General features: G+C 36.9%; 1 protein-coding gene across 1 annotated transcript in view; it reads left to right on the top strand.

Annotated features, from left to right (window-relative positions):
• Positions 1–8,768: 8,768 nt before the first annotated feature.
• CHODL (chondrolectin) overlaps positions 8,769–13,384 on the top strand; it is a 704,778-nt gene continuing 700,162 nt past the window's right edge. The window contains exon 1 of the mRNA XM_044071369.1: positions 8,769–9,064. Coding sequence (XP_043927304.1) covers positions 8,980–9,064 — 85 coding nt within the window. The 5' untranslated portion in view covers positions 8,769–8,979. The remainder of the gene's footprint in view (positions 9,065–13,384) is intronic.

The following is a 13,384-nucleotide window of genomic DNA, read 5'->3' as shown; positions in this document are numbered from 1 at the left end:
AAGCATTTGGTCTTGTTTAATGCTTCAATTGCCAGATAAGGACCACTGTCTCAATTCCCAGTTCTATAGAGCCAAAACATCACTACAAAGAAATGGAAAACCCGATTATGCCTTTATGTACATAAGTTAGAAATACTGTCACTGTTGTGTGTCATAAAGAAATGTTTACTACTAAGAAGCAAACAAAATAACCACAGAATATAATTATTTGGATGAAAATGAACTCATTGACAGGGAAATATTAAGCTATATTCTATAATCAATTTATGGTTGTTTTATAAATTTTAGTAATGTATATACTAATTCATATAGACACTTGTGTAAATATTTATGTTAATGTGCTTGCTTCTGTATATGAAATTTCTGTTCCTCTTACTTTATGGCTATATCTGTATGTATGTATCTAGCAATGTTTACAAATTTAGGAGACTCTCTCTCTGATACCCTCCTTGTGGGAGGAATAAAGATATCTTATTGAAGTTTCAAGTAGTTTATTTAGTTAATTAGGTAAATGGATGAGTGCTCTTGTTCACATTAGAAAAAGAACACTCATCCATCTACCTATTTAACTGAATAAATTATTTGAAACTTCATTATTCCTCTCATAGGGAGGGTGTCAGAGAGAGAGAGTCTCCTAGATCTGCTAGCTAAAGTGATGTTATCTGGACTAATCCTTTGTACTCTGTTTCTTGTTAGTCCTGTCACCCTCTGGGTCATGGGTGGGGTGCCAGACTTGATTATAGCCTTCTGGATTACCTCTGTTTAATGATTTGCCAATTGTTAGCAAACACATTAGTCCTTTCATTCATGGAATTGTAAAATTATTCTTCAGAGCATGGGGGAGATGAGAAGTTAATCTGACTTTGTATATTGGGTGAATGAATGGGCATGTTTAAACACCAGAATTGTGGCCCAGGAATGTATTGGGTAGTATGCTACCATGGTGCCAGTGATCAAGGTCTGAGGACAAGACCAGGTTCATGATGTCAAGACTGGACTGGAAAACTGAGCAGTTGGGGGAAGTCTTCTTTCTTGGAGAGCCATATTACATATCCATAGCTGCATACACACACTGTGAAAGCTATATGCAGTTTTTATCAGCACAATAGATGAACAAGAGAAATTATGGACAATATGTGAGACAACTAATGGATTAATATCAAGAATGGAGAATTGTCAAAATTGCATTTGCCATTAATAATATTGAAAAGGATAATGTTTGGGCCTCTAGTCATAGACAAATAGCTACATATTTAATACATAAATATCAGGAAATTCACCTTAAGAGCTGAGTGAAGTAAGCGTGAAAGGTTAAATATAATAAGTAGTCATCATAAGAGGAATTCAACCATAGTTCTTTGAGATACACAGAGCTTTAGCTGCTGTAGTCCTAAAGTGAGTGAAGACTGTACCAGCAAACAACAGTAATCAAGGTCTGCACTCATTAATCCTGATCATTAAAGGTATTCACCTTTATAGGAAAAGCATAGCATCTAGGTTAGTTCACAAGCAATAGGACTTTCAGACCATCTGCATTCTTTCCGATACTGCATGCCAAGTCTGAAGTGAGGATATGTCCTGAAGACCTCCAAGATGTTCCTATTTGTGTTTTTTTTTTTCATATTCAAAGATGTTAAGCACAATAGTGACTTGTCTGCGTTTTCTAGTAAAGTCACATCACTGTCAGGACAATGGATGTCATAGCAGGAAGTGACAAGTTTATTATGCTGTTCTTACACTAGTCCAGTTGTCAGTAAGACATACGTGTAGCTGAGAAGAGTACAGTACACATCCCGAGATGATAGGCATCTCACAATCTCTTTTAGGAAATCTAGGGGATGTAAAATATGTAAATTGATACTATGATTACTATTTGACAATCCCTCATCACCCCCTGTCTTCCATCTAGGTGATTGTGGTTCCCCATAGAGAAATGCATTCCATAGGTTATTCATCCTGTCCTGCTCTCTGTTTCAGTGAAGCCATGGTCACAGCTCATAAAGACCTGATACATAGTTCTCCTCAAAGTACTTCATGAGGGGTGAAGTCTGACATGACACTAATTGGGTCACCTGGAGAATGCCTCTGGGATGTCTTGTATGAGTAGATATGCTAACATGACCAGCTAATTAATACCCAAAGTAAAGGCAGGGTCCATCTTGTGGTGAGCCATTTAGAGAAGGTATTCTCCACACTACTGAGTATGGCCCTATCAAAATTAGTGATTATGTATTGTGGGCATAGGGGTTACTAACCTGCCTCTGCCATATCCACAACTGTATCCAACAGTCTGTTGCAGACAGCATCCAATATTCTAGACACAAAAGCAAAGTTAAGTGGAAGCAATTGCCTGTTTTCTCTACACCACACATATCTATGGATTAAGTACAGATGACAGCATGCCCTACTGGCTGTGGGAAGTGTGACATCCATCACTAGGAGGTTTGAGTGTGCCATTTCTTGCAGGTCTGAAGTGACCCTGTGTAGTAATGTGCCCCCCATGCAGAATCATGGCTGGCTAGAAGCCCTTTACAATGCAGATACTATCCAATCAATACTCAGTGCCTTTTCTCTTGGTACAGATCACCACTTAAGACAGTGATTTCTATGTAAGTAGTATTCATACCACCTTGCGCTCCCATCTTGAATGATGTCCTGCACACCTTTGCATGAGTTATCTGATGTAGTCAATCAGGGATATTTGAATCTGCTACATTTGCAGGGTCTGCACCATGATACTGCCTGCATGCATCCACCAACCAGCACTATCAAAGTATTCTTTTGTAGTGCCCATGGTTCTTTATTAGGCACCACTTGATGTGTTGCTCTTTGACACCTTTTCATAGTAGAAAATGTATCTGTCAAAGCACCAGTACTGACTTCCTTTCTGGGCGAGACTGTAGATGTAGATTTGTTCCTGTCTGCCTGGCAGTGCCAACTAACAATCATTGGAGGCTCCTTCTTTTGTGTCAGGGTGCTCAGTCTTACTGTCTCTGAGAATGCACATGGAGTTTCCCTCCTTTTTGGTAACTTCCAGCCATAGGATGAGGTTTATATCCCGTTGGTTGCTTTATTTATCCTGCTGCACTATAATGCTTTGCAGAGAATGTAGGTGTGCTGCAGGGTATGGTAGTGTGATTTCCATTCAAAAGCTTTTGGAACAATTGTTCATGCTGTCATACACACACCCTCCACATGCAAATCTTCATCAATGGAGTTTGGCCTTTGCACTGTTTTGCACTGCTGTCTCCTACTGGCTCTATGTTCTGCTCACTTGCATTTTCCAATTGTACCTCATTTGTCTGACTGAGGTGTTCATACAGGTAGAGAAGGGGACAGTATTATGTGTGTACTGGCTAGAATTTCACTAAATATTAAATCAGTGTCATATAAGTTGTACCTATTTTTAACAGTGTTGCAAATTCTGTCTAATTTGGTACAATTATTTAAACAGCAGATTTTTTTTGTATTATTTAAGAACATTGTAAACTTACTGTTCTTAAAATGTTTTTGTAATACTTTGAAGCTTTTCTTCCCAGGCCTTTTCTGAAAATGAGCATCTACCCCATCAGACATTCCTGGTAATCAAATGCCAATAAATAAATAAATAAATATGGCAGTGTACCTCTTCTCTACACTGTGTGTGCTGTTTGTGCATATCTGTTTATATATATGTTCTGTTGCTGCTATAGTGGAATCCTATACGACCTTTGTTGCACATAGCCAACTTTGCCAATGCATGTTATATAGCCCATTTTTCCTTGTGGGGGTTACTCAGTGCCCTGTCCTGTGTCTCTCTTATCCCTTGACCCCTTACATGTGTCTTGAACTCCCATTCCCCAAGCACTTGTGTGTGTGGGTGTATGCTGTCTGGGTATGTAGATGGGGAGACCCATTGCCCATTGATGTTTTAGAATGTTGCCTTCTGTGTATGTTATCTGGGGAGGGCACAGCCTCCCACAACTGTGTGCTGTGCTTGTGGCCACTTGTGAGAGGAGTCACAGAGGAAATGTACTCATCCCATCTCTGTTATTCTTTGTGCTATAGGGGGGTTACAACCCTGCAGGTGAGATTTGTCCACCTTAGTTGTCTGGAGTTCTTTGTGCAACTTGTATGAGGGGGGGTATGTGGGGAAGGTACACTCACTCAAGGTACATGCTGTGCTTTGTGCTACTTGTGAGGGTATATACAAGCAAGGCTGTTTTCACAATGCTATTCATTGTGCTTAGTTCTATTTGTGTGGGGCAGTTGCTGGCAGTCTTTGCTTCTACCTGATTTTTTTCTACATACACTTGCATTATATGCAGAGCAGCCTTCTCATCTGCCTATTTTCACTTTTTGTAATTGACAATTTAGGGTGTTTGCTGGGGCAGTGGGTGATAGATTCTGCCAACATTCTGACATCTTTGCACATCAGTGTGCAGCCTTATGGGCCACTTTTGACATCTTTGCACATCACTATGCAGCCTTATGGGCCACTGCACACCATCGCTTTCACACACCAGGTTTCATGGTCACTGGACTTATAATGACGAAACTCATAGCATCATAGGAGGTTACTATGTTAATGGCTCTAGGGCCCTTACAAGCCTAACCAACTTAACCCTTGTTCCCAAGGGTGTCTGTTATGTGTAGACAATAAATCAGCACCTATTACCCATATCTAAAAGGGACATAGATGGAACCCTGGGGTAAATTTACATTTTCCCATCCAATCTTCCAAATTACACTTAAATACAGTCAATGAGAGGCTCTGCTTAACATGGACTAGAAGTCTATTCCAGAGATGAGGTGACCTGTGTGAGGTAGATCTGTCCCTCCATCAAGTTCTATTGATGTTGTATACCAATAAATTGTAAACCATCACACTGGTCGAACAATAAAGGAAACCACCACCAAATAGCAAAAAAACACTGTTTAATATCGCTTTCGTCTTTAAAAGACTTATTCAGAATAAATTAAAACACACATCAGCAGCTACTTATATATCAAACATTAATTGAACTAATTAAAACACACCTTACTTAAAGGTACATTTCCCAATAACATGTTAATATCAACTAAAGCAAGTTATTTTAAAATCTTCAGCCTTCTATTTTTAAAAAAAAAAAACATTTAATATTAACTGAATCATTTATGCCAGGTTTTTTATCAGCTTCTAACCTTAACTGCCACATAGTTTCTCTCTGTTCAAGAGACTCCTTAAAAGACCCCCCCAATATTTTTAACTACATGCTCCAATACAGAGAACAAAAACTTTTTGTACCCGTTACATATAATAGAATGCCTAAATAAAGTGTTGTTAATATTCTTAGTCCTAATACAATAATAATGTTCCTTAATTCTTTTACTTAGTGACCTCGTGGTCATACCCACATAAAATTCACTACAATAAGAACAAGTAGCAAGGTAGACTATATCACTAGTGTTACAAATATATACACCATCAATAGAAATGGTCTTATTTAAATGGGGTAATTCAACATATGGCCCTTCTGAAATAAATTTACAAGATGTACAAAAGCCACACTTATACATCCCCTTACGCCATTTGCTAATGTCAGAAATATTATTATTAGTGGAATAAAATTGTAAACAGTTTTTCATACAATTAGTTTTCTTATATATAAAATTAGGCTTATCACCAACAACATGTAGTAACTCACTGTTCCCATGTAAAATGTTCCAATTTCTAGTTACGATGGACCTAATGCTAGGTCCATCAACTGACATATCCAAGATATACAAAGTACCAAAACTGGTGCTCGAATTATTATTAGTCCCACTAGTGGTCAGTTCTAACTTATTATTACTAAACTCATTTAGTAAAATGGGTGGAAAATCCTTGCCCCTTCTTTTTTTTATCTCAATAACTAATTTATCAAGTAAATTTAAAGGGTATCCCCTATGTAAAAACATATTATGTATAAATCTAATTTCGTCCTCAAAAATGGCACCATCTGAAATCATCCATGAAGCGCATATAAACTGACCTTTTGGTATATTATTTTTCATAAAAACTGGATGGCTGCTCAAATAATGCAAGTAACTATTAACTAAAGTCTCCTTACTATGTATACTACTGCTAAATGTATTATTAAGAGTGTCCCAAGTCAAAGTAATATAAAAAAAATGAACTGATAAGCCAATATTTGCATGTTGGATGTTGCATACCAGGTTATGGTCCCTTGAGCATGTGACATGTGTACCATTTGACTTGAGAATGTGCACCATTTCCATTACAGCAGGGTCGGTCATTGCATTATATGCAAAGCACAGGTTTCCACTGAACATTCTGTATGACAAAGAGTAAAGAGACAGTGATTTCAGTCTGTCTTTATAAAGGATCTGAAGAAGGTTTTACCAAAAGCGCTTATCCCATGTTCTTTTTCATTTGTTTTGTCTGTCTTACTGAGTTTTATTAAACCAGAGAGTTTTATTGGGTTTATGGTGGTATGTCTGCATCTTCTTTCAGCTCACTGTGGAGACATGGTGATCAAAGGTAAGGTTGTTATCAACCTGCATGCCCAGGTCACTCACCAGTGATTGTGTGCTTAAGGTATTGCTATTTACGGAGTAGTTTGCAGGAACAGCACCTTTGCCAAAGGGGATGATAATCCATTTTTTTGCATTGAGTGTAAGTCCATGACTTTGGCACAGATCATTAGTCTGTGTAAGTCTTTCTTGCAGGATATTGACATTGTTAGGGGACTGAATGACTGCTCCTAGTTTGCAGTCATCAGCAAACATTGTCAGCCACAGATCTTTAGTTTTTACCTGTACTTCGGAGAAGTACATTCCTAACAGTAGGGCCTCCAGAACATGCCCTTTGGTACAGTACTGGTTACTGGTCTGCTGGACGAGGTAGAGTCTCCTATTTTGACTGTATGAGTTCTATTGGTGAGCCCTGTTCCCTCTTGGGTATTATTACAAACTCACAAACATGAATGTTTTAAAATATACAGAAATACTAGGGGATGCAGGGAGTGTCTACGTATATTTATGTATGTTTTATTTGTGCTGTAACTATATATATATATATATATATATATATATATATATATATATATATATATATATATATACACACACACACACACACACACACACACACACACACACACACACACACACACACACACACACACACACACACACACACACACACACACACACACACACACACACACACACACACACACACACACACACACACACACACACACACAAACATATATTAACCAAAAAGTGAAAAGGACACACAAACAAACTGATTAGAAAAACTACGAGAAAGACCTAGCAAAGCTAGAGTTTCATTGTGTGATACCTTAAACGTCCTGTAATAGATGCCCATGGGATATATGCAAATGACCACTTAAAGACATGAAGTATTTCAGCTATATGGCTTCTGAATGTCCATGACCTTTTCCTTTTTCCTTTTTAAGTCTTTATGGACAGATTCAGGCTAACAAAGCCAAACCACCAGCTGTGGATGTACAAGTTTCGGCCTTCTTATGACCTCATCAGCACAGCATTTCTTGAAAGTTTATAAATACCTGTTCTAAAGGACATGGATACTCTTGTTGATAATGTCCTTATCATTTGACCATCATGTCTCTATAGTATTTCAGAATGCCTTTGATCTGGCCCATGTGTTATCCAAAGGCATCTCCACTAGATCCAGAGAAATCTTAATTCCCCTTTACTCATATCTTATCAGGCTTATAATTTACTATAATGCACCTTTTGACATGTATTTATCTAAACATATCAGACAACCTGAGAGACCTCAGAGATTCATAATTAAAAAGATCAGGGACCTCAAAAATCTTAGTTATCATGAGGGACTGGCAGCCCTTTCTGCGTAGTCAGTCTCTTATAGGCTCCTCCATGGAGATCTATGTCTAGCCTTTTGTAGCATGAAAGATCCATCTCTATTTGGCCCCCTATTCCTTCACTGAACTAATGTACCTCAAATACTCGGTTAAAAGGAACTAAACCTTCATTAGTAGATAAATATGACACATTGGCGTGATAGACTCGTATCCCAACATATCCCTCTCCTCTAAAACAAGCTTCCACTACATGTTAAGCAGAGTAACACCCTCACTACCTTCAAGCTAAACCTAGATAATTGTTTGGGCAGCCTGCAATTCTCTCCTAGTCTTGTCTTGCACTCCTTAAGGCTAAAAGGAAAGTTTGAATAGGACTTTTTGGCTTGGCTTGAAATGGTCTGCTGACTAAATGCCTAGTACTTGCCTATGAATCTATGAACCTTTAACTAGAGTTTAACTCCTAATAGGTCTTGAAAAACAGGAGCTTAGGTAGAGAAAGTTGAATGTGTAAGCAGATAAATAGGTATGGATCATTCCATAGTTCTCAGCCTGAGCTGCTGTATTGTGCTTATCTCTTATAGATGTGAGTGTGTCAACCTTCTTTTCATTTTCAGCTTGGTGTGGGACTCAGGAAGGAAAATACAATAGTATTGTACATTTATTTCCAATGCTGTAACTTAAATAATACAAAATTTACCTTTCAATTCACCTAAATAAGCAGCCGCTATAAAGTGTTCACTGGGTACCATGTTCTCTTTATTTAATGTAGAAAACTGAAACAGTGTTATTTTTGTACAAGTAAGAATTTTCAGGGTTATTTAATTTTATTAAAGTATGGAGTGCACAGCTAGCTGGGCATTTTGCTCTGTGTTTCTATTCTTCACAGAGAGCACTTGGCTTGTAATTACTGTAGCCTGTGGGCGGGGGAGGGGATGCTGTATAAAGTGCCTGCATCTTGTGAATTGACTTACGTAGCTGAAGCTGCTGTTGCTGTGAATTTCTTAGGTTACATTACATACCAGACCAGAACACTACTTCTGCAAGCTTAACAGACCATTATTTCCTCTGAGGGATATTAGACATCTAATGGACAGTGGGATTATTTTGTCCTAACACAAGCTGGATTTTGGTCCCTCTGTTGAAGATGAATGCCTGTTTGAAAATGATTCCTGTCATTTTAAGCACACTGTTAATGATTCAGAGCAACCAAGGAGCACGAATCCTAAGTGGTGAGTTATGGCATGCAGTCGCTTTAAAAAAAATAAACAAACCTTAATTTAGTTATTGTGCTAATGGTTACTATTTGCAACACTTCAGACAGTTTCACATGACTGTGATGTAACAACGTCAGGCATCGGAACATGTTTCCCCACAGCTGAATAGCGATAGTTTATTGTAATGGAACAGACATAATATGGATAGAAAACTTGATAACCAATCATATATCTGTTAAGGTCTTTCCTACTAGTTTATCAGTCATGATGGTCATCAGTAATCTTATTTGTTCTACTAAAAACAAAATTGCTTAACTTATGTTCCTACAAAATAATTTCTTTTAACCTTCCCTAGCAACAGGTTCCTTGTTTGCTTTTCTGTTTAGGTTATTTTAAGCAAGATTTACATTTAACCAATGTTTTAGAAAATTTGGTGTACTAATGATTTTTGTTAAATAGTTCTGCTATAGTCTTTCAGTGACTCTAAGGACTACGTTTTACTAAACAGTTTAAGAAAGAAAAAGATGTGTTAGCAGCAGTGTTCATACCTTTAAGCTTGTTATTTGAAACAGTCCGAAACCTGTTTTTTGGAAAGTTATCTTCAAAGTCAGCCTGAAGGTACTTATCTGAATGAATTTAGTGTGTTGGAGTGCTGAGTTACTATAAGAACTGTAAAAAAACAGCTGTCACTACACTAATGTCTCAGCTAGGCTAATGTGATAGGCAGGCAGAAATGTAATAAAATAACTGTCGCCATACTATTGTCACAGTGAAGCTTGAATGAGAAATAGGTAGACACACACGCAAACAGCTCATACTTGTTTGAAGATGACCTTCTGACCATAGTCCACAATTTTTATCAAATATATATAGAAGGCATTTTCCTTGTGGCATGTAAGAAAGCTCCGTAAATACTGTCTGAAAGACATGTTACTTTTATTACCAGACTGCATTCTGTGCAACTAACGTGTTATGGAGAACATGAGAAAAGAAGGATCGGTTGTTACTTCATGTTCATGTTACTTTATGCCCAATATTTCCACAGAATTACTTCAGAGTGTGAACTATATTACAAATACAAGTATTTGTTTTAATATTGTATGTATGTCTCTATTAACATCAAAATGTTTCATAGGAAAATTATTTTAGAATAACTTTACTGATGACAGAGAAATGCAGGTAAGCAAAGCTAAAATCAATCTACCAGATAAAATGCAATAGCAGATGAAAAAGCCTCAGTATTTTTTATATGAAATGCCACTCCATCTGGGATAAGGCTGTCCTTTATTCTGTTACAGGATTTAGAAATATAATGTACTTTTTCAACAATTAGGAAATAACACTTTTTGTCATGCCTAAGGAGTTTGCTTAAGTTATTTATCATTAAACAAGAGTTGATGGGTTTTGAACTATATTTCATGTACTCCAGCCATGTGCTCTAAACAGTATGTCAGTGAGATACTTCAAAGGTTATGTACTTGTCATCTGATTTAAAACATTTTATAGTTCGACTACTTGGCCACAAAGTGTTCTATCCTTTCTTAGTTAGTGATCACCTGATGAACTTCCAGTAATAAACACTATCAGTGGAGGTGGTAGTGCATGTCTGTAGCATTACCCAGCAGTACACAAATACCTTGAATTACGTTATATGCTAGGAAGGACTGAAAGAACTGAAGTGAGCTAAGGTCATCACTTGTTGATTCTGTAATTTCAGACTGACTCCTATTTTTTGCGAAATTTTGTAGAGATTTGTGGTCTGATGTTCAGTTTTTGTGGCATTACGTAGCTGTTCTTTGGAACTCCTATGTGCATGTCCAATATCTGTGATATTGCTGTGCTGTCAAAGACTGACTCCAAGTTGCCTCATGCCATTATGAAGGGTAGTTTGGGGCAACAGCATGAAGCAACTTATTGTCCTGCTGTGGATCAGTTACTTAATACTGGTCATCAGCTAACCTGCTGTGAGGCGAACGTATTGCTGGACATGCATAGTAGTCACACATACCAGTAGCACTCATTAATTGTTTATATGTAAACATATCTAATAAGTAAAGTGACACATCAAAACCTCATTGACAGACACACAGCATGATCTACTCTAGAGAGTGATGGATCTACAAAGTGTGAAAGCATTCATATGGAAATAAAATCTTTTAACCCAAAGTATGCTGATGTTCCTTTATTGTTCATTATAAACAGGTGGACAGCACTGACAGTAACAAATAGTGAAGTCAGTTGTATTGGAAAATAACTTTCTTTTTTTGCATCAATATCTACAGCTTCCAGTGAGCAAATATTTTTTTAACTGTTCAAGTCCCCTACCCTTTCTTTCAGCAAGTAAGCTGACAGCAGAGACATTCAGCTGAACCCAGGGAAATCACTGTCTATTTTTCTAAGTGGAGTGAGTGTCATAACTAGCTGTTATAGCAGAAACATCTTCCATGTAATTTAGTTTATTTGTGCTTTCCAAAATTCTGTTATAAAATCTTACATTACCGCGATTAATCAGGTACAGATATATGGGAATCCACTTCATTAAATTATAGAATATAATTCTTAAGAGGGAACCAGACCTTCAGATTCTTCTCTTCCTCTTTTATATTTAATGTTTTTTTATGTTTTCAGAGACTGAATAAAATAAAAGCCAGTACAGCATTTTGTTGATCTGACTGAACACTTTTTTCAGAGCTGTATACTTGTATTTTTTGCAGTACATGACAGCACAATAACTCAAAATGTGTTATGAAAACTTATACTTGTTTTCTGCATACTTCAGCTACTGTAACTGAGTCGCACACACACAAGGAAAACTCAACACCTATCTGTTCATAGGTTTTCACTGGTCCAATGGCAGTGACACAGTCCTTGGGTTTGAGAACTACATCAGAACTAATATTATATTTTCACTTCTATGATTCCACCATAATTGCTAGATGATCACTTTGATCACTTTATTAATGAAGTCTGTTAACCAGTGCAAAAAATAATGCTACCAATGACAAAAAATAGGTTTTCCTATAATTAGTTGTTTTATTTTGTAGTCAGTTTTCTTCAGTAATTAGTATATCCACTCAATGTTGAGTGAAGACTACACGGACAGTATCTCACTCCTCCTCCTCTTCTTGGTTTATGGTAGTCATGCTCTGCTAACGGTTACTATGTGCAAAACAGTTACGACTGCGTGTGATATCACAGCAATATAAGGCTTCAGAACATGTTTCCCCACAGCTGAATAGTGACAGTTTACTCCTCTAAATCATACTTAAAAACATGCCATGTTGTATGCTATTAGTAATCTGTTGTCTATATCTATTAAAACATTCTTGCTCAGCAAAGTTATTGGAATATTGAACTGCACTCAGGAGAATTGTAGGTTCAAACCTCTGTAGAACAATTTGCTAATTCCATTAAACAGCAGAGGTTTAATTTGTTTAGCTCATAAATAATGTTGAGTCATAACCTTGGGAGGAATGAGAGAGTAGTGCTTCCTTATTTGTGATGAAGTAGTTAAACAAACTGTAATGAAAGAAAATCCTGTCTCCTCAGAGCAGTAATTTTTAATAAAAGAGCTTAAAATGCTTACATATTTTTTCAAATATTTCCAGATTTAAATGCTATTGTCTATATTCATGGGCAAAAGCATACATAAGGTTACTGACTAAATATTCCCTGACATTATTTATTTATTTAACTTAAGATGTTAGTAATGTTTATGTTTCACTTACTTTCATTCTAATAAATTTGTAGCGTCTTTCCTGCAGGTGATCATTGGCAGACGTTTTAGAATGTCTTTGGAGGCCAGTAAAATATATAAGCACAAATTCAGCATCATGTTCCTCCAAGGCTTTTGAAGATTTATTGGATTTCAACTAATGCAGTTTAGACCTTACTGCATTACCGGCAATCACATTATAAATGCTGAGTAATATAAATCTATCCCAAGAGAAGAATAATATAGCTGTATCAATATTCTTGTGTATAGACACACACACACACACACACACACACACACACACACACACACACACACACACACACACACACACACACACACACACACACACATACCTTTTCAGTTCATGCTGTGAGCCAGAAAGGAATTTCAGTCCAAAGTCTATCAATATGAATCACGTGTAATCGTTAAATGTGCTGTTTTTTCACTTTTTTATTAATCTTATTCAATGTAAAGATTTTAGCATAAATGTATGAATGTACTTCCAGTAAAAGGTATAATTCAAGCAAGATGATAAAACACTACTTCTGAATCTCAGATATACTGAAGAAAGAGAGCGAGATAAGAGTGAGCTAGAGAAAGAGAGAGAGAGAGAGAGA

The sequence above is a fragment of the Protopterus annectens genome, chromosome 5.part0, assembly GCF_019279795.1.
Source record: "Protopterus annectens isolate FY-2018-M chromosome 5.part0, PAN1.0, whole genome shotgun sequence".
Classification (NCBI taxonomy): Eukaryota; Metazoa; Chordata; order Ceratodontiformes; family Protopteridae; genus Protopterus; species Protopterus annectens.
The sequence above is the reverse complement of the archived record's forward strand: the minus strand, read 5'-3'. Positions and strand labels throughout refer to the sequence as shown.